We start from the raw sequence: 20,789 nt of genomic DNA, 5'->3' as shown, positions 1-20,789 counted from the left end.
CTGCAATTTCCTGATAGTTTCGGAATTTCTGCGATAAGAAACTACATTGAGACTGTCAAATCAGTTATTTTTCCCCCTCGAATCATATTAAAGAAATTTGGTTCTTAAAAACGTAGTGACACAAGATGAACAGAAAAGTATCAATACTAATAAGTAGTGTGACTACATACACACAACTTTGTCGGGTCCAGCACCCCTTCTCCCCCTGCTCCCCAACAAGCTTCCGGCCAGCAGTGTCCTGGATTTTCACTTACGAAATAAAGCAACCCTAATCATACCAAGATGTTGATCCATCCCTCCCCCCCCCCCCCCGTGAATTATATATACGCCCATGTGTATAACAATATCCCATACTGAAATGGTACGATATAATTATTTTGAATTTTGTACTGCGAAAAAAGCCGCCTCATCTCGTTACCCCGAATGCATTAATTGGTTGATGCACAACTTCACCACTGAGGATCCTATCGAGACAAGATATGGCAGCCTTGGTCTCGTTCTCGTTGAGAGTTGTAAATGTCTGTCTGGTGTTTATTTGTAAATGTCTCATTGACAGTCTCGTCTCAAGTTATAAACATAAGTCTCGGTTTGGGAGGGCAATTCTCGTTCTCGTCACAAGTCAAGTCTAGAAAAATATAGCAATGGCTTATCATTATAAATACAAAAAGAAACCTTTCTTAATACTTTTTTTTTGACTCCTCGTTTCGACGGTACAGCCCTCGAAAACTAAATATTATCCCGCTTATATATGCAAACCAAACTGCAGATTCAGAATTACCAGGAATGAACTGGCGTTGTAATTATTATACACAAAATTCATGATTTATCTGAGGAAGTCGCATGTTACATGTTTGACTCGACCTGGACATGACTGTTTCCTTGTGAGTGACATTTCATTGAACTGAAAATTGTTACATGGGAGGATGTTTGCTCGAGACTTTGGGGACAGCTAGAGGGATGCTTCTATTGTTAATGTTAGTGTTGCTCACGAGACGAGGCATGTTCCGTCTCGTCTCATACAAGGAGATGGGACAAGTGAATGATTTCGAAATGAGATGGGACAGAAGAAAAAGTTCGTCTCGTATCGTGGCAGGTTGAGTGATACTTAGATTGTGCTTGTTGGTGGTAGTAGTAGTGTGTGTGTAGGGGGGTGTCCTCCTGTACCCCGACTTCGAATACTGCGTGTAGTCATTCATCTTCATTGTAGCGATTAGCCAAAAGTGGGAAGAAATGTGATGTTAGAGAAGATACATACTAAATTAACCATGCGTTCTCATCGTTGCGGTTAAACAAAATGAACGGAAAAGCGACGTAAAAGTAGGCTAAATACAAAAATTTGCAAAATATATTAACTGAAGAAAACTATCATTTACTGCAGGAAATTTAAAAACTCACCGTACCTTTTTATACCGTATCACCTCTTATATTGCAGAAATTGGCGTTTAAACCAGTGTGTTCTAAAAGTATTATCTTAAAATTTGTGAAGAAAATATTATGACGAAAATAATTGTAATTCCAGAAAAGTCATTCCTATAACATTAAGTTCTTGCCAGTCAGAACTAACCTATGTATTCGCAATGAACAAGGCTATTCACGTATTCAGCCATTGACTGTTACAAGGTTTGCTTTGTCACCCTAATGGGAAAACCCTCTACCGAGTGGCTGAATTATAGTAAATACTACTATACTGCAAGGGCATAATTCATCTCCAAGAAATGGAGCACAGATTTTTGCACTGGAAGTTGTAAGATACTTGTTTTACACAGTAACAAGTGAATATGCTTTCGTTTCCGCGGATCGTGCTAAGCTGACGGGACGAGCAGAAGCCCCGCCTGCTTGCATTTCTAAGTGATGACGTCAGAGGACCTCCTGTCTGTGGAGAGGACGTTTTCAAATCCGTGACGTAGTAGGTGAATTTCAGCGGTGTTTGAAGGCGTGTTTCTCGAGTACCGAAACAAATATCGCCGAGATATTTTGCACATCTCTTGTTTGTGTCATTATCTGTAAAATGAATGGATTTAAAACGTTTGTCATGTCAAAGTGGAAATGTCCATTAATGCAGTCTTAAGTGCGTGTCGAAAGGGTGTTTACTATAGTTTGATATGTTAGAAAGTGGCATTTGGTACCGGTGCGATTACAGTGCCTAGAGAAGGGGTGGGGGGCCTGTACGTGCGATTCAGGACAAGTCGAATGATCCAATATTGACTTTGCGCCTAATTTCTCATAAAGTGGAATTTGTCATTCACATTACTTTACAATAGAGTGTTACCTGCATAAAATTCACAATCGTTGCTCGATAGGTTCTGTATTTAAAAACGTATAGGAAAGTGTATCTTGAAATTGAAATAGATATTCACATAGCGGACATTAATAATAATTTCAATTTGCATTCAAACTGCGTGGTGCTCAACTCTAGTAAATTTAGTCTCAATTCAATACACCTGATCTGTGTCTCACTTATCGCACAACATTTTAGCAACGTTGTGTACAGACGTCACGGGAGAAAGCTTTTTAATTTTAGGATACATGCCTACATTGTTAGGCTAGGCTAGCCAGATTTAGTTCTCATAGCCTAAGTAATATTTTTTCATTGTATTTTTGCTAATGGAACCTAACCTAACAGGCCTAACTTAACCTCGTAAGGATTCATCATCTGACGTCAGAACACAAGTTTGCAGAAATGAAGTGCGAACGGGCAGACCCATACGATCTGGCGCGAAGCATGATCGTACATGTTAGTGCAGTACGTATATAATGCAATCTCATAAACATTTGGAAAATAAAGTGCCTTATGTATATGCGACTTACAGCAAGCCTGTTGTGAATTGCGTGTGATATAGTAACACATATTCCAGTGTATTACCAGTACTTGTACATCAAATGTAAGTGTAAGAAAGTAACGTGTGATATAGTAACACATATTCCAGTGTATTACCAGTACTTGTACATCAAATATAAGTAAGAAAGTAAGAGCAAGTACTAAATCCCGAGAAGGATTTTTGTGCCGAGTTCAGTTCAGTTCTAAAAGGATAGATGGGTGTAAGCTTCGTGCCTTCGGACGGCCGTTTACCCACTGTAACTCCATCGAGAATTAATACGTCAATTATTTTTTTTTAATCGACAGATTTCGATGTTTTATGTAATGTAAAAGTGGTTCCAGCGTTAGGAAAGCACAAATTACTGAGATATTTTCGCCACTTTTTGTTAGTAAAAGCTGTTTGTATGTACACTAAAATAACGAAAGAACACACCGAAAATAACTACCAGTACCAAACCTAACAATCCTAACCGGTAAAACTGTCAAAGCCGGGAATCGGCTGTAACTCGTTTATTCTGTAATTGTTGACATTCGTACTTACTTATTCTGCATTGCGAAAGATTGTTTAACAAGGGATATCGCTTTTTTTAACGAAATTAGTATCTATTGTCGACATATCGAGTAATTATTGTTCGTTCTTTTCTCGCTTCCTGAACACGCAAAATGGCGGGCAAATCTTGACTGGCGTTGTGTTTCAAACGGCAAAGCAGTGTTTCAACCTTCTTAACAGAAAAATTCCCGCATAGCCCCAAAAAACATTCGAGATAGTATGACCATCAACAAAAAGCCCCCAAAACCATTCACGCATAGCCCCAAAAACCATTCAGTAACACTTTACTATACCGGAGACGTATTTCTTCAAATTTACAGGAGAAAGTACTTACGCAAATCATTTTTGTAGCGTTGTTGATGTTCGGGAATGTAGTTGTGATCCATTTTAATGCGAATGCATGTGGGTTTCTACAAAAATCGATTTCCGACGCGCTATTGCTGCTGCCGCCATTTGCTTTCTGCACGAGAGCACAATACGCTCTCGTATTGTCCGTATATACTAAATTGAACGAAAGGAGTGCTAATGGAACCTAACCTAACCTAGTAGGCATACCTCGTCCCCGTGATGGTTCGTGGGGCTATCGTGAATTTTTGGGCTAACATCAATGGTTTTTGGGGCTACCCGTGGATGGTTTGTGGGAAATAAGGAACAACAGTAAGTACTCGTTAATGTAAGAAATATACATTATTTTCGTTAGACACCATCACGGTAAGGTTAGGTTAGGTTGGGCAATATAGTGAAAAAACTGTGTGTTTGGAAACACTTACCGGGGATTACGTCATAAGATGCTCGCAACATCCGGTTCAAGCGTGCATCGGACGGACATTATTATAGAAAAATACATGAATTAATGGCCAAATACTTTGAAAAATGCGAGAAAACACTTCTACGACCTTCCGAAATTACACAGAAACTCAATTCCGTAAGTACTTTCTCCTGTAAATTTGAAGAAATCCGATTCCCGGCTTTGACAGTTTTACCGCCTTTGGGCTGTTCTGCTTCACCGTAAAGTAACTTGCTAAGGTAACAGACATTCTTTACTTCTCCATAACACATTTCCAAGAGCTAAAATCAACTGAAAACGTTCATAAACAACAAAATCTTCACAAACCATGCAAGATATTTCACTTTCTCTACGGGGTACAGAAGGTCAAGGGTACTCATGGCTTTGCTTTTGAGAAGAGGTGCTGGGTAGAAGGGGTTTCTGTTTGTGGTCTGAAACTGCAACATTAGGAGAGTGCAGAGTAACTACTAATATATTTGTATCTGTGAAGCATATCTGAGATCATTTTCAACAAATAAATATTCGTAACTCGTGGGGAATAGAATACCAAACTGTTTTCTCGATTTTATTTAGAATCAAACATAAGCACCATGAATGAATTTTTCTTGCACGCCTGTTTCTACTTTGTGTATGTGTGCATGTATAGGCATTTGTAAACATGAATGTTTACATCATGTTTCCTAATGGATTTCGATATATATTTGTATTTTCTTGTTTTGCATCACTTTCGTTGCCGATTCAGTCTAATCCCAACGATGAGAATGAATGGTGATTCGATGAAATCGCTGGAGATAAAAAGGAACACACCAACGGCAGTGTTTGAACCAGTGCGAGTGAATCAGTTACGCAGTACACTTGGCAGGTGATTTAGAGTAACCCTAAAAAAAATGTTAAATTTCCTTTCATTACATTTCATTCGTTAGATTTTGATGTTTTATGTAACAAAATTTGTTTCAAGATGCAGAAGCCACAAAAGCCTAATATCTGACCCACAAATTTGACATGTGTGTGTGTGAAATTGGCTCAAGTTTCTTTTGTTTTATTACCATTTTGTCATGTTATGAATGCAATTTTAACATGGTTCGATTTCAATTTATTTGTGTTAACACATACTGCAGAGTTTTAGCGTTTACTTAAGATTTTGTTCAGCTTTCGTAGTTATGTTAGGTAGGTCAGGTTTGGTTCTCTTAGCATTATAATAAAGTCCCTAAATGCATTCTACTAAGGTTCCAATTTACTTCTACATTAATTCCCACTAGTCTACGATACTTAGTCGCTTGTCCATGGGAAGCACGGCATGCTTGCGTAAGGTAATTTTTAAGTGTTTTTTTTTAAACATAAATAATTTTTTTTCGAAAACCGAACATTGTCATTACATTAAGGGAGGTTCAAATTTCGTGTGACAATGATTGTCAAAATTTTACGATAAGTAGTCTTCCTGCTAGACGAATTTGAAAAAAATCATAAAACAATCTGGACTGTTACCATTGTTTTGATGCACATCCCAATTTTCCACTAGAAACACACACAAAATTCACCTGCACTACCAGCATAATTTGCACTAGAGCAGGGCCACTCACATTGGAGCACTGCCACATGCCAATATTCAATTCAATGATATTTTACATGAACAGGAGTATAACATAACCACTTGGAATTTGCTTTCCATTAAATTTCGTATTCTTCTACACACAACCACTCATTGCGTCACTATAACATGTCTCTGTGAGCTAAAAATGACAGAGAATCATATCGAACATAATCCACACAATATTTTGCACTTTCAGGTGCAGAGGGACAATCACATTGTCTTCCCTTTCTTTTCTGCTGAAAATGCATCTGTCAGTTATATAATTAAGATTTTCTTTTTGAAATTTTCACTTGAAATAATGGCAGATAATATATTTCAATTTATTGATGATGTTTGGTAAGAAACAACAAACAGTGTTTTATCCTTTTTTCCCAGTGCATTCATTTCATAATTACCCATTGTACCCCCCTCGAGAATTATGTTCATTGTTTTTAATCAGCAGATTTCAATGTTGTACGTAATATAAAAATGTTTCCAGTGCATGGAGAACACAAATAACTGAGATGTTTGGGAGCGATTTTACAATACCGGGAATTTCTCCATTTTGTTTGAAATTCGGCATACTCACTAAATTAGGGCTCCTAATCACGAATCTGAAGTTAAAATTTGGCGCTCACGTGTCAAACTTGCAAAATAAGAGGGTCAGTCATCACAACCGACAATGCACAATTGCTCATTATTTATCGCAAGATTTTCCGTTTCGAATACTTAAAGAACGAAATATATATATTCCTCATATTACTACGACCCTAAAATTTAACTATGTTTCCTAACCTAACCACACACGTGGGGCTAGCCATAATTCAGGAATTTCCATACGTAAGCGCCAAATTTTAAGTGCAGATTCGTGATTAGGAGACCCAAATTAGTAAGTATCCGAAATTTCAAACAAATTGGAGAAATTCCCTGTATTGTTAAATTATACCGATGTTTGTTCCCAAAGTATGGTCCACGTATGTAAAAACCTGCCATCTCTAAGAACTTTTGCCACTTTTTATTAGTAAAAATCATTTGTATGCACACCAAAAAAGAAAAAAGATCAGAAATTCCTATCAACTCCTAACCTAATGACGTAAAATAATTATATCTGCTGTTGGGAAATGTTGTTTTGAATGCTACATTCAATTGTGCGAAGACTCTGAGCCGTTCTGCTTCATGGCAAGGTTACAAATGTACTTTATTTCACAATGACACATTTCTGCATGCTAAAGCAACTAAAAACAACATAATATTCGTAAACTATGCAAAATACCTTACAGGTGACAATTTGGCACATTTTGTTTCAGTTTACTGCTCTAAATGACTGAAAAAAAATTAACAACTGTGTTCTTAGCTCAGTTTAATGTACTTTGCAAACTTCTCCCCACACGTACAATAGGTTATTTAATCTAATGTGAATATCTGATACAACTATTTGCTAAAATATCATACACCAGGGATGCCTAAACTAAAGCCTGCAGGTCTGTCATTGCCTTTTATGTGGTCTGCCTTGGAACTTATAAAAACTCTAATTTTATTTTGAGGCATTACCTTTAGTGGAAATATGGTATAATACTGTCCGCAACCAATTGACTCATGTGCTGTAGTGTCAAGATATCTGTACCCTTGGAAAATATGCAACTACAAACTACCTCTATGACTTAAACATTTAATACTAACGCCGCTGCTTCCAGGCCAGAGCTTCAGACATGGTGTGGTTCAATAGTGACTGGCTCTGCATTAAAAAAAAAGGGCAACGGTTCCGATTGTTTTATGATTTTTTTCAAATTCTCCTAGCAGAAACAGTAATTATCGTAGAATTTTGGAAATCATTGTCACACGAAATTTGAACCTTCCTTAAAGAAATGGGCACTGCTTGGATTCGACAAAAAAAAGTTGTTTGTCTTGAAAAAAATAATTAAAAATTCCCTTACGCAAGCAGGTGCGCTTCCCATGGACAAGGTATTCTTCGTTGACAAGCGACAGTAAGTATCGTAGACTAGTGAGAATTAACGTAGAAGTAAATCGGAACCTTGGTAGAATGCATTTGGGGACTTTATTTTAATGCTAAGGGAACCAAACCTAACCTGCCTAACCTAACATGAAAGCATATATTGAACAAAGTTTTAAGTAATCTCTAAAACTCTGCAGTATGTGTAAATCGAAATCGAGCAATGTAAAAATTGCATTCGCAGCTTGATGAAATCACTATAAAACAAAAGGAACTTGGGCCAAGAAAAAAAAAAATTTAACCCGTTTCTCACCAATATAGTGTCAAAGTAGAGAAGCCTGCAAAGTGTCATGCATTTTTTTATTGCTGTGCATTTTATTTGTTTCACACTCTGCTGAGGTAAGAATATGTATTACATTAATGTCGGTCTGCAGTCCTTCAACTTTGCCACTGTTGCAACCAAATATTTTCCTTTCTTTTTCCAGAAGCAAATGAAGTTCTAATTATATTCAATCACAATGAACAAGATCGTAGAGAAAATTTTAGAATATGGACAGAAGCGAGACACTGATAGTTTACTTCAATTTTTGGATGGATTGCAAGGTAAAGAAGTAAGTATGCATTATCATTTATTTACCAATCGGGGATAATTTCCATGCATTATTTTTTAATAATTCATAAAATTTATATATTGAAAGCATAATTATTCCAAAAGTTAAAAATAGTAAATTCAAATGGGTGCTGGATATAGCTTAATGGCCTACCCACAAAAGATAGTAAATTTAAGGACATGATTCTTCTTAATTGTTCTAATACATGTTAATTTCCACTTTAATAGATACAATTAAAACTTTACAAATACAAGCAAGAGATCTAAGTAAATTATATTTACCCTCTAATAAATATTATAAGCAAAAATAATTAGACCTAATGATAAATGTAGTTATTTTTTTAAGAGAAAGGATGATATGAGTACAATGAGTATGGTGTTGTATAATAACACTAGAGGGTAATATTATATACTTGTAATATAAAAGTTTAGGAACGCATGTGTGAATTAGAAATTTGAAAAACACTTATTCATTGCACCATGTTAAGAAAGCACAAGGAATGGTTTCAGGAATGTTTCTGTTGATGCCACTGTACAAGCAGCTCTGTGGTTTACTCAGTGGGTAAAGGTGGCTGGAGTATGGTGCTGATTACACCAACCTAACTATGACACAGAAATAAGAATTGGTGGAATTCCATTCAAAGGCAGCCCTTCTCCTTTTTTGATTTCTGGGAAGTTTTGTCATCGGTGATTGATCATTCTGCTCAATCAATTCTTTTCCATTTTTTTTTTTTTAGCATGTTGACTTTGACAAACCTGTTGCCGCAGACTTGTGCTTTGGGCTCTGTGTAATTTGTACCAAATATAGCTTTCCTGCACTCCTGCACTGTGGCCGTGCGGTCTAAGGCATAATGCTTTGGGCTCCGGCCACGGGACAAGCTCAGGTTTGAGTCTCCTGGGGGAAGTGAAACAGCCTTTCTCCTGAGATTTCGGACTGTGTATGGGACTGGTGGCCACCCACCATTGTGAGGAAATTGAGGAGCTAGGAATGAGTAGCGTAACCCTGTCACGCAAAGGTACACAACGACTGGTGGTTCGTCGTGCTGACCACACGTCACCCTGTAACTTGTTAGATGATCTCCCACCTTTGCTGAGGAAGGTAGGAGTGAGGCTGGCAGCTGGTAGATGGGCCCTGGCCCTTGCGGCCAGTTGAGCCAAAAGTTGTTATTATTATTATAGCTTCTGTGCAGATTTACAAGTACTTTGCATACAAACTCTCATGCTTCACTATGTACAGCAACTCTCATGCTTCACTATGTACAGCAGTGCCTTGAACGTGCCATAACTCCTAGAACTTCAAAACAATGGGGGACTAAAACACAAATCAACCCCCACACACTTAAAACAAACACGGGAGAATACTCCCTGCCTCACTTAAAATCTGCAAATGGACCTGCCTCTCCTCATTTGGAGATCTTCTCGTAGGGCTGACTGCTGTAGTATGTCGTTGTTGAGTTTGTTGTTAATTCCACTAATGCCTCCACATGGTATCCCTTTGCTGGATTATATAATTGTTTATATTATTCTGTTTCATTGCAGCTGGAATGTATGATAACACAGCGCCTCTCTCATTCAAATACACCACAAGTGCTACATTATGTATTGAATGCTCTTTCAACTACTGCATCCGGACAGGTTATAAGAATGAAGGTAAGTCATTTAGTTTCAGTTATTCAATTGAAAGGCAAGTTAATTTCATGTGGATAAGTAATGAATAACAAGATGTACACAATTAAACATTTTTTACCCGTCAGTGTACTTAGAAATCCTTAGATTTAGTGTGACTTTACCTTGGCAGGTACTTTCCATGCAAATTTTACACTTCCTTTGACTGATATTTGTAAATGCAACCTTTTACCATGGTGTCCTCCGACTTGGACACCCGTGTTGCTTGTTTGACTTGATTTCAACCTATTAATGTGAAGAGCTCCATTGGCCTCGCTGTCAAAGATACACTGAAAAGCAGAACTAAATTAGATCAACCACAAAGAACAACACCATGCTTTCACCTTGCTCTTTGTCTTTGGACAGTGTGAATGAATAATGCCACATATTATATATAATACAATATATTGTATATAAAATGGCATTTCGGTGTTAAAATGGTTAATATAACCCTAAATTTGAATTTAAAACTACACTTATTAAACAAAAATACTGTAAACATTTCCCTTCTAATAGCACATTTTATGTAGTTACTTCATTCCTCTGTAAAAATGTGTGTATTTTTGCTTTTCAAATGTTTACTGTAGAATTAATAGTTTTCCATGATTTGCATAACTCACAGAATAAACCAGACCTCAGAAAGTGTTTCATCAGTAAACAAACTTCCAAATTTCATGCTTAAATATTAATAACACATTTTGAAGTTCATTTCGCCTCATTTCATGACAAAACATGGTAGGAAAATGTACCTCACACCTTTCCAAAACATGAAAAATGAACATTACAGTGTGTTATTTCAAATTTCGTTCTTCCGTTAAAAACAAAATATGCATCACTCAAGTAGATAGTAATTTGTGTATTTTCATTGTATTTATGTTTTGTTCTTCATGCATTTTCACAGTTAACAGAGCTGTTGCTTGGTGAGCTGGAGAAGCGGCCGTTGTCTAATTCACAAAGTAATGCTATTCTGTGCAGAATAGTCATGGAGTTGGATACATTTCCTGTGCCTCATCTACTAACCTTAACAAAGTACTGCATCAAAAAAATTCAGAGTGGAAAAGCTGAATTCACAAGGTAAATATCTCAATTTGTCGTTGAAAGGAAAACAATATGTAGTGTTACCTAGATATTTCACATTTTCTGCATAATGTTTCTGGTGCAAATGGCCAAAGTACTGATACATCCAACAAATTTCGTTTCAAATTTTAAAGCAAACTTCTCATGCCATGTGCCAGGACAATTGTGTGTGACTTACAAGCCTGCATTCAACACTCGGAACAGTGTTGCCACATCCAGAAAGTACCAGCATTAGCAGTAGTGGTGGTGTTGATGGTAGTGGTGCCCACTTTCTAACATAAATTATTGTTTGACAGAAATATTAGGATTTCTTGAATGAGGAAATAACTGAAAAATGAAGATTATTGATAGCAAATTGCAGATTTGCAAAAAATATGCAAAATATGACAATTTTCACAAATATTAAGTTTATTCTTTGTGAACTCACAAGAATAATTAAAATTTTAAATTCAGTTTTACCTTCCCATTTTCATATAACTATTAAAGGTATTGTTTAAATTTTAATTGTGGTTTGTTTTGAGAAGGATAAATTACACGACAAAATACTTCAGACAGCTTGATTTTCATAGGTAAGCCGGGTATCTTCAAATTTCCCTGCAACTTTTAAAATTTTTCGTAAAATTTCTCTTTTTCCCCTCTTCATTTAAAATTCTGCATTAATTTCTCTAGTCAGTGGGAAATTTTCCTTATGTGGCAACACTGTCTGGGGTGTAAGGTCGTGAGGTGAAAGATGGAGTGAAATTGAAACATAGTCATCATGTTAAAATGTACAGGGTGCGGCAGAACCAACTAAGCAGTTTTAAGGAGCAATAAAAAGTAAATCTTGATATATAGAGAAAAAATGTATTTGTTTTCTAAATTAGTACAATATACCATTTTACATTCATTTAGTTTTGAAAATAATGTCCTCAAGATGGCAGCCGTCAGCATCAATACCTTGTTGTAGACGATCCCTGAAGTTTCGAGCAGCTCTTGCACACATCGCGGGGTATGGCATTCACTTCGTCAATAATCCGCTCTTTTAACTCTGGTAGGGTGTGAGGACGGCTTTTGAAAACCTTTTCCTTCAGATATCCCCAAAGAAAGTAGTCACAAATGCCCAAATCTGGTGACCGCGCAGGCCACCGGACATCACCCCTCAAAGAGACGAGGCGTCCCGGAAATATTTCTCTCAAAACATTAAGTGAAATTCGAGCTGTGTGAGCAGTAGCTCCATCCTGTTGGAACCACAAGTCCCCCAGTCCATGTTCTTCAACAATCTCGTCCATTCTGGGTTGCAGAAAATTTTGCAACATTGAAACATAACGTGTGGAATTCACTGTCACTGTCACTCCTTCCTCCTCAAAAAAGTAAGGGCCTACCACGCCAAATTGTGATATGGCACACCACACTGTCACTTTAGGAGAATGTTGCGGTCTTTCATGAATAATGCGGGAGTTATGTTCAGCCCAGTAGCGAAAGTTTTGCTTATTCACGCTCCCACAAAGATGAAAATGTGCCTCGTCACTACTGAAGAAAGCTGCATTCGGAGGGATCTGAGCAAGCATTTGCTCACACAGATTTTTACGGTTGGCGTAGTCTGCTGGGCGTAATTCTTGAGCAATCATTATTTTGAAAGGATGGAACTTCAAATCGCAGTGCAGAATCCTTCTCAAACTGCGGTCTGAAATCCCCAATGCAACAGCATGTCGTCGAGCAGAACGTTGCGGCGATTGTTGAACTGCTGTTCTCACCCGCTGCACATTTTCTGGCGTTCTGATGGATCTGCATCGGCCATGTGTATCTCTTCTTAGTGTGCTACCAGTTTCCTCCAACTGCCGAACCCACGACCGAATTGTGTTTGCATTAGGAACGGCATTGTTGCGTGGAATGTTGAACTGGCGCCGAAAAGCTCGTTCTGTAGCGATCACAGATTTGTTGTTTTCATAATACGCGCGAACGGCAAAACCACGATGTGCACCGGTCCAGACCATCTTAGCTACTGAAATGGGGTCAACGCCTGAACAAAGGCAGACCACGTGCAACTGCCTACCCCTACCACAGCTCCCGCGGTAATCGATAGAAACTGCTTAGTCGGTTCTGCCGCACCCTGTAGTTTAGTCTATGTTACCAATACACAGTGATATTTGAAAATGAAATAGATGATTGTGGGCTGAAACTGCCGGGATAGATATTTTACATATATGTGTGTCTACGATTATTGTCACATTAAAAGGATATTCCATTGTATACACTCGAGCATGAGAGACTTGGATGAGTGTGAGTGAGCGAAATGCTCCCATGCAGTACTTTAGTGTGTGTATATACTGTATACAATTTATGTGTGCCTTTACTTATACTCATGGTTGCATATGAACTCTTCCAGTTGGAAAGACCTCCTCCCGAAGCTGCTTAGTCTTCTGGGAGAGCAGTCGAGCATACACACTGATGGAAACGTAGTTTCTGGTGCAGAGTTCCAGTCAGAAGTGATCAGCAGCTTATGCCTGGCAGATTGGGATATGGCGATTGTTACGTCATTGGCCACTATGTTCAGGTAAGTAAGCTATTTACATGCATTTTGAAGATCCCGTGCTAGAAATTTTCTCTTGTTACATTGCAGCATAAATTTGGCTAGGAAAGAAAAATAAATTGGAGCTGAGTCAGTTCTCACAGACACTGGTGTTTGAAAATAGTGAGAATTAAAAGTTGTTCAAAATGTCAATTAATATTTAGATTCCACCTCAATTATATTCAGTTTACTACAGAGCATTCCCTGACATTCGCTACGAGACTTGGCGGCAAGCAGCCCGGCATCAGCACTTGTCTTTCCCAGCGAACAGGGTCCGTGACAGTCTGTATTTTTAAAGGCCCCATGAAAGATCAAAATGCCAGAAAGGTATCGACTGATATCAGTAAAAAAAAATTCCAACCAGTGATTTCCAATTGGTATCGGTATCAGCTGAACCCTAGTATTAATATAAAGGAATAATATTTGGGAGGGGGTTGGGGGGAGCTCAGCTGGACCTTTGGCCAATGCCAGAGAAGCTTTTTGCCTTTTAATCTGCTTGTGAAGAACCGCTATGATATTCCCAAATCTGAAAATATTACATATGCTTAGAATTTCTTCTAGAGCATTCGCATGAATCTTCATGCAGTTTTTTCAGATTTTGAAAAATCATAACTGTTTCGAAAGTAGAAGAAAATCGATAGAAACTGCCCTGGTGTCAGTCAAAGGGTTAAAATTATATTTTTCTACACAGTTTTGGTAGAGTCAATGAACAGTTCTACACTTTTATAATTTCCAGGGTGTTGAACTCGGGAATAGCATTCAAAGTGGCACTTCATGATATGTACTGATATGAACCAATATTAATACATTAATTTCTAATTTCTAGAGACCTCCAACTCTCACAAGACGACCATCAAAAGGTTGTGGGTAAGCTTTGCAAGTGCTTGGAGAATATGGATCCTCAAGAAGTCCCACCTTTGGTCCACCACCTGTTGAGGCTGTGCGAGAATAAGCATAGCTTCCAGCTGTTCTCCAGTCTGCAAACGTACTTTCATACCCATATCTATTCAAAATCACGGAACGACACAAGTGAAAATTTTCAGCTGATGTATGATTCTGATTCAATTGGTTAGTATTTTGTAGTGATTTGGTACGTTAGTCAGAATTGGTAATTTTGTGGCAATCTGATATTTCTATAAATAGCTGTAATTTAGTGTAATATTCTGCTGTTTTTTACATATACATATACCTGGGTTTTGTAAATTAAATGTCTAAATACAGTGGAAACTCAATTGTATTTTTTTTTCAGACCAAAATGAAAAACTTAAAATGCAGATAAATGTAAACTTGGGGGGGGGGGGGGGGAATTAACGTGCTGCTTAACTGAGACCATGAAGAAAGACTCTATGCTTAATGCAGGAAAATATTAAATCTTGGGACGTAAAATTCGGGCTCCAGTTCATTGAGGTTTTTTTTTTCTTAAGGCAAAACCATTGGAGTCAAGTGGTTATGTACATTAATTAGGAACTGAATGTACCATTTGTAACTCCTGCATCAGATCAGTAGATATGTAGCTACTAGTATTCGCAGAAATTACATACAGGTCCAGCTTGATCTTTATCACTAGTCTTTTTTTATGTACTACTTTGCATTTGTCTATAAGATTGTTTACAAAATTTTCATAAAGTGATCTATTGGAATTCAAACTGAAATAGCATATAGTTAGGGACTTTGATTTTTTTCAAATGCTATAACATCAAAAAATGTTAATTGTTGTAAAGAAAATGTTTATGTATGTACAGTGAAATGTTCTAGACAAATTTTTCATGCAAATTATGGCCTTTTTCACGAATTTCAACACATTACGTGCTCAAAAACAAAAAAATGCCACAAAAATCAAATATCCTTGTGCTTTAGATTTTAAAGGAATAAAATGTACCATATTTACATGTGTATAATGCACACGTTTTTCCAAAATTTTATCTTGGAAAGAAACTATGGTGCATGTTATACATGGAATAATTCTGACAACTACATGAAACCACATGTAAATGGAAGTTTCCCAAGATTTTTCGCCTTCTATCAGAACGTTTTGCATCACTGAGCGAAGAGGTGCAGTTCTGGCAGAGATAGAGTATGCACCTACCGTCATACAGGAGCTGCAACATTTGTATTTGTTGTGTGAAAAATAATGGAAAATAACTTCCTCAAAAATCATTTCACACATATGTCCCTGTCACAAACCGGTGTAGGCGGTGGGACCTACAAATTAAAATACTAATTTCAAAGCACAATGAAGGTATAATTTTAAGTGGAACGTATTTGGCAGAAAAATGTGCTAAATCCTTGGAAAGTCAAGGAATTTACTTTTTGTGGAAAAGTCATGGAAATGTCAGGAAAATTTACTGTTTCTGGGAAAAAATAATATTTTTATGGAAGTGCACTAGAAATAGGTTCTTCAACAAAGAATATAAGCACATGCAAGAAATTTTAAATTTGTTCTTGACAAACTATTCTACAGTTTGATATACTGAGTACTGTATTACCAGTAGTTACAGTAGAAATTGCATATTATATACTCTAGGAAAAAGGAGTCATTTTTATAACTGTTTCCAAGTAGAAATCTACTACAGGAAGTGGCTATTGGCATTTACCACTTTCTTGTTGCGATTTTGGCTTTTGTTTGGTACATATTAGACTTGATACATATATTACTAATATTTTATTATTATTGTGTATTCTTTATGCTACGATTGTTATGATTTTTTAAAAAAGAATTTGTTTATCATTACATTAGTCAATATGTGGCAAGTATTACGTAAAAGCTCACCCCTGATGACCCTATTCAATGGTAAATTTTTTTTCCATTTTCCTTCTCGTTTGTTATCACTTTTAACTTTGTTTAGTAGGTCTCAAAGTGCGGTGTTTAGCTAAAATGGAGTGTTCTTCTCGTACAAATGTGTAAATACATGAATTGTTCTAAAGACTTTGCTCTACAAAATTTTGGTTCTTGATCTAGAAAACCTGGAATAGTCAGGGAATTTTGTTTTTATGAAATTGTAGATGGCCTAAGGCAAGTAAGAAGAAAGCAACCACCAATATGTTCCTTGACCTCCATGTTGCATATTATAGTATTATTGTAGAAGGGTCTGTTCCAAGTCTTGTGCCAATTTTCTACTAAGTCATGAAATTTTGTCAGGTTGCACAGTTAAGGTTTAGTATGCAATTGTACCGTATTTACTCATGTATAATGCACACTTTTCCCAAATTTTTTGCCCCCAACGACTGTCATGCGTATTATGCCCGGAATAATTCAGACAGTCAATATCAAACCATGCATGTTTTTACTGTCACAGCGTATAACACGTATATATCAACAGGTGCAAATATGAATTACCAGGTTGGATTTTTTTAGTAATAATATTTTTTTAAAAAAGCACTATAAAAGTGAAATGGTAGTTTCCCAAGATTTTTTACTTTGTATCGGAGCATTTTGAGACATCGAGGAAAAAAACAGCACTGTTCTTGTAGAATTCGAGTCGCACCTCCCGTCACACGGGAGGCGTATCAGCCATATTTGTCTGTCGTGAGAGAAATAATGCAAAATTACTTCCTGAGCACTGCAAATCCATAATGTAATTTTTTGATCTTGCTTTCTTCTACTACAGAATAATCAAGGTAGTTAGAGAAGTGATAGCTTTGCGATGCTAAACGCAGTACAGGGAGATGTGCCGTGGGTTGGTGTCTCATTTGCTTGATCTTGATCTGCATAGCAATAGCTTTACAAGCTACAACTAAGAAAGCCATTTCTTGAACATGAATTACACTGCACATTATGTACGAGATATAATTGTTTGTCGCTTTTCCACATCAAAAAACAGGTTGCACATTATACATTCGTAAATATGGTAATTGTGAATTTTTCAAGTACACAAATGTCAATTTGTTTGTTCACAGAAACAAGTTGCGTACGTGAGGCCCAGCTTGCAGAAGGCACAGTTCTGTACCACATAGACCAGTCTGCCAACTTGGGTCACCCTATCATCAAATACCTTCTGAAGACTCTGAAAGGAATTGTGAACACACCGGAATTTTTGTTACAGCCTTTCCTGTTCACAGTCTTACTGTCTGTATCCTGTACTCCTGCTTTTGAAGAACAGGTAGGTGTGATTATTATAAAATAATAAATGCATAATTACAAGAAAAAGGAGAAAAATACAGAGATATAGTTCTTTGCAACATTTACATATACACAATACTTCATTAATATCAAAAATTGAAACATAATTTCACCTGTCATTTACCATCAGAACCTGGAAAAAGTCATGGAAAATCTTTTTTTTTTTTCCCCTTCTTTTTTTCCTGTTGCTGAGATTTGGAACTGAAAATAAATTCCACTTTTTCCTGAACCAGTTTCTTTATGCGAAATATTCTACATAAAAATACTTTTATAATTTTTTTAACATTGTTGAATAAGCTTTATTCTTTTGAATATCAAGTGCAGTGTAACACTTAAAAATTGGTTATTAGCATATTAAAGATCATGGTATGGTTTGAAAATTTATTTTACAATTGAGTGATTTTTATAAAAGAATGGTATGCCACCAACCCTGTAGTAGTTTTGTAGTACTTTTCCATCAAAAATAGTGATCTTAAATCTGATCAGCAGGTAGGATAGAGGATACTATTTATTCTTCCAATTGAGTGAATAAATTTATTTGAAAAACCCCTGTCATGCATACATCCAGTCATCATATGCCATTGGAATACATGTTTTCCCCATTAAGGATCATTAGAGGTTCCTTTTGTATGAATAGTTTCAGTTTCAGCATTATCCTACAACATGAAATGGGCAAGAAATTGCACAGGAAAATGAAAATGTTTAGCATATTGTGTCTAAAGGTTATCTTTAGGAGCGTCTTCTAGCTCTCCTTCCATACACTTTTCTTCACTCAAAAACTTTCTAAGGACTAATTTTTATGTGAGAAATTGGAAAATACTGAAAAAATTCATGGGTCAATATGTGCCAAGATGCATCAGACTTCGGCATAACAGTTTAACATATTCAGAACACCCCACAAAAAAAAGTACCCTGCATGACTTATGACATTTATTCATATTGAAATATATCGGAAAAACAAAATGAATGCACAGTCTGTAGATGCCCAATATCTGTATGCAAATTCAACTGCAGAAATGATATGTTCTCCTCCTGAACATTTCAATACAGAAAGTACAATCTGAAAGTTGTACTGAAACGGTTAATTTTCATCAAAATGAAGTTGATGAAACCAGTTATCCACAACGTTTCACAGTAAGAGTACCTAGGGTCTCCCCAATGGCGTAGTGGTAGCGTTATTGCCTTGTAATCAAGGGGTCCCAGGTTTGATACCCGGTGGAAGCACATGCCATAGTGGTTCTGGTTCGGATCCCACTTTAAACTGTAGGTCCAGTCCTGATTAGCCTTACTGTGCATAAAGTGGACTTAAAACAACAATTCAATCAAGTAAGAGTACCTGCATTGGTGGCTAACCCCTAATGATTATATAATTCAATATCTATTTCAGGTGTTGGATATCCTAAAGTCAACCATACTGCGAAGCATTGTGGAAAATACACATAGACAAGAAAGTGCTTGGATTAAGGAGATGGTACAAGAAGAAAATGATGTTTCTTCAACGTTGGTTGTGATCATTGATAATTGGTAAATCTTTTGTTTCTTTTACGAGTTTTGCAATAGAAAGACAATTTTTTGTGTTTAATGTGACACTTTAGCTTCTAGAACAAGGATTGTTGGTTGAGCTGATTGACAAAATTCTTGGTTTGTTTCCGTTTTGGAGCACATTGAAGGTGAAACGTTTCTCGCAGGACTGAGTTGGTACTACTGCAAACTGTAACCGGTAAAGTTATAAATGCTGTAAGTGTAAGGGAGGTTTCAGACTGAAGTGACATATGACAAATGACAACTGATATGTACTCTCCAGTCTGTGCTTGCTCAACTAACAGACCTATCACCTGGTAGCACACAAAGAAATATGATTTTGTGTGTAGCATGAATTTAAAGTATTCTTGTTTATCTATGGTTTCTGTTCAAGAGATGAATGACTTAATACAGTCTCTAAAGTAGTTGTTTATTCATTTATGATATTCGAGAGAACAGGCACGAAGTCATAATTTCACATGTATCCGATCTCCTGACCACCATGCTCTCCCCTCAGACCCTTGTAGACACCAATGCTGGTTGAGAATCAACTACCCAGAATCTGGTGGTTACGAGTACTTTTTTTTAATCCCAGAAAATTTGGTATTTCTACTTGTAAATACTTGCCTCCTTGTTCTATCATTTTCCTACCAGAAGCATTTTCTTCCCACTCAAAATCTCAAACCCTGCATCTGTTGTTTTTACTAACTCCCCAAAAGCCAGGAGTTATAGTTGTGTGCTTTAAATTTAGGGTAATTTTAAAATGTTAATCTGATTAAGGTTTGTGAAGAAGAAATTTTCTTATTCTTTTTCAAATATAGTAAAAAAAATATATAAATATATTGCAATCTCAGGAACCAATTGCACTATAATTGAGAGTTAAAGGGTACCTAACAACATTTGTGTATGTGTTTAAAGAATTTTAAATAACTCGTTCACTTGAAGTGGTAACTTGTGTAATCTCTCTCCACCATCAGTACCAGGGAAAGAGACAAAGTTATCAAAGGCTTAGTGAATCTTGGATTTGCACTTCTCGACACATCAGCCAGAGGCAAATCAGAGAAAGTTGCAGAGAAGATGTGGAAGTATGGTAATTCCATTCTGGTTAGCCTCTTGAAGAAGCAGCGAGATGTAACGAGTAATGTGTTACAAATGTTGTCGGATCATATAATGACTGCAGGTTCTACCATTCAGTATACAGGTAAATGAAGTTGATTTAATCTTACACATATTGCTAAATAGTGCATATTTTTTTTATATATATAAATGGTCAATTGTGAATAAATTATGCAGTTCTTTCTTCTTTTTCTCTTCCTTTCATTAGTCTAATTTCATATAGAAGGTGAGTCAAAATCAATTTACATATTGATTCTTCTCTTACTAATAGGGGTGTGCAGGACAGAAATTTTTTGATCGGGATGGGAATTTCTTTTAAATCTTCATGTTTGGGCTGGGAAAAATTTGCAATTTCCCAACCAAGTTGGGATAAAAATTTCCCAATGTTGTGGAAATCTTGAATTCTATACCTCATGTTCCCTTAAGTGATTGTTTTCTGCATTTCTGGAATGAGAA

General features: G+C 36.7%; 1 protein-coding gene across 2 annotated transcripts in view; it reads left to right on the top strand.

Annotated features, from left to right (window-relative positions):
* FANCI (Fanconi anemia complementation group I) overlaps window positions 1-20,789 on the top strand; it is a 188,333-nt gene that overhangs the window by 107,008 nt on the left and 60,536 nt on the right. Inside the window, exons 1-9 of one of the 2 annotated variants that reach the window (XM_083143395.1) lie at window positions 2,607-2,882; window positions 8,162-8,287; window positions 9,826-9,936; window positions 10,853-11,025; window positions 13,394-13,561; window positions 14,403-14,644; window positions 17,474-17,676; window positions 19,084-19,220; window positions 20,195-20,418. In XM_083143395.1, the coding sequence (XP_082999521.1) occupies window positions 8,195-8,287; window positions 9,826-9,936; window positions 10,853-11,025; window positions 13,394-13,561; window positions 14,403-14,644; window positions 17,474-17,676; window positions 19,084-19,220; window positions 20,195-20,418 (1,351 nt within the window). In that variant the 5' untranslated portion in view covers window positions 2,607-2,882; window positions 8,162-8,194. Of the gene's footprint in view, window positions 1-2,606; window positions 2,883-8,161; window positions 8,288-9,825; window positions 9,937-10,852; window positions 11,026-13,393; window positions 13,562-14,402; window positions 14,645-17,473; window positions 17,677-19,083; window positions 19,221-20,194; window positions 20,419-20,789 lie in introns of those variants that run through there. The other variant, XM_083143396.1, reaches the window with a different exon arrangement.

The sequence above is a fragment of the Lepisma saccharinum genome, chromosome 21 (genome assembly GCF_977018435.1).
Source record: "Lepisma saccharinum chromosome 21, izLepSacc3.1, whole genome shotgun sequence".
Lineage (NCBI taxonomy): Eukaryota > Metazoa > Arthropoda > Insecta > Zygentoma > Lepismatidae > Lepisma > Lepisma saccharinum.
Note: the sequence above shows the minus strand (reverse complement) of the source record. Positions and strands in the feature narration are given on the sequence as shown.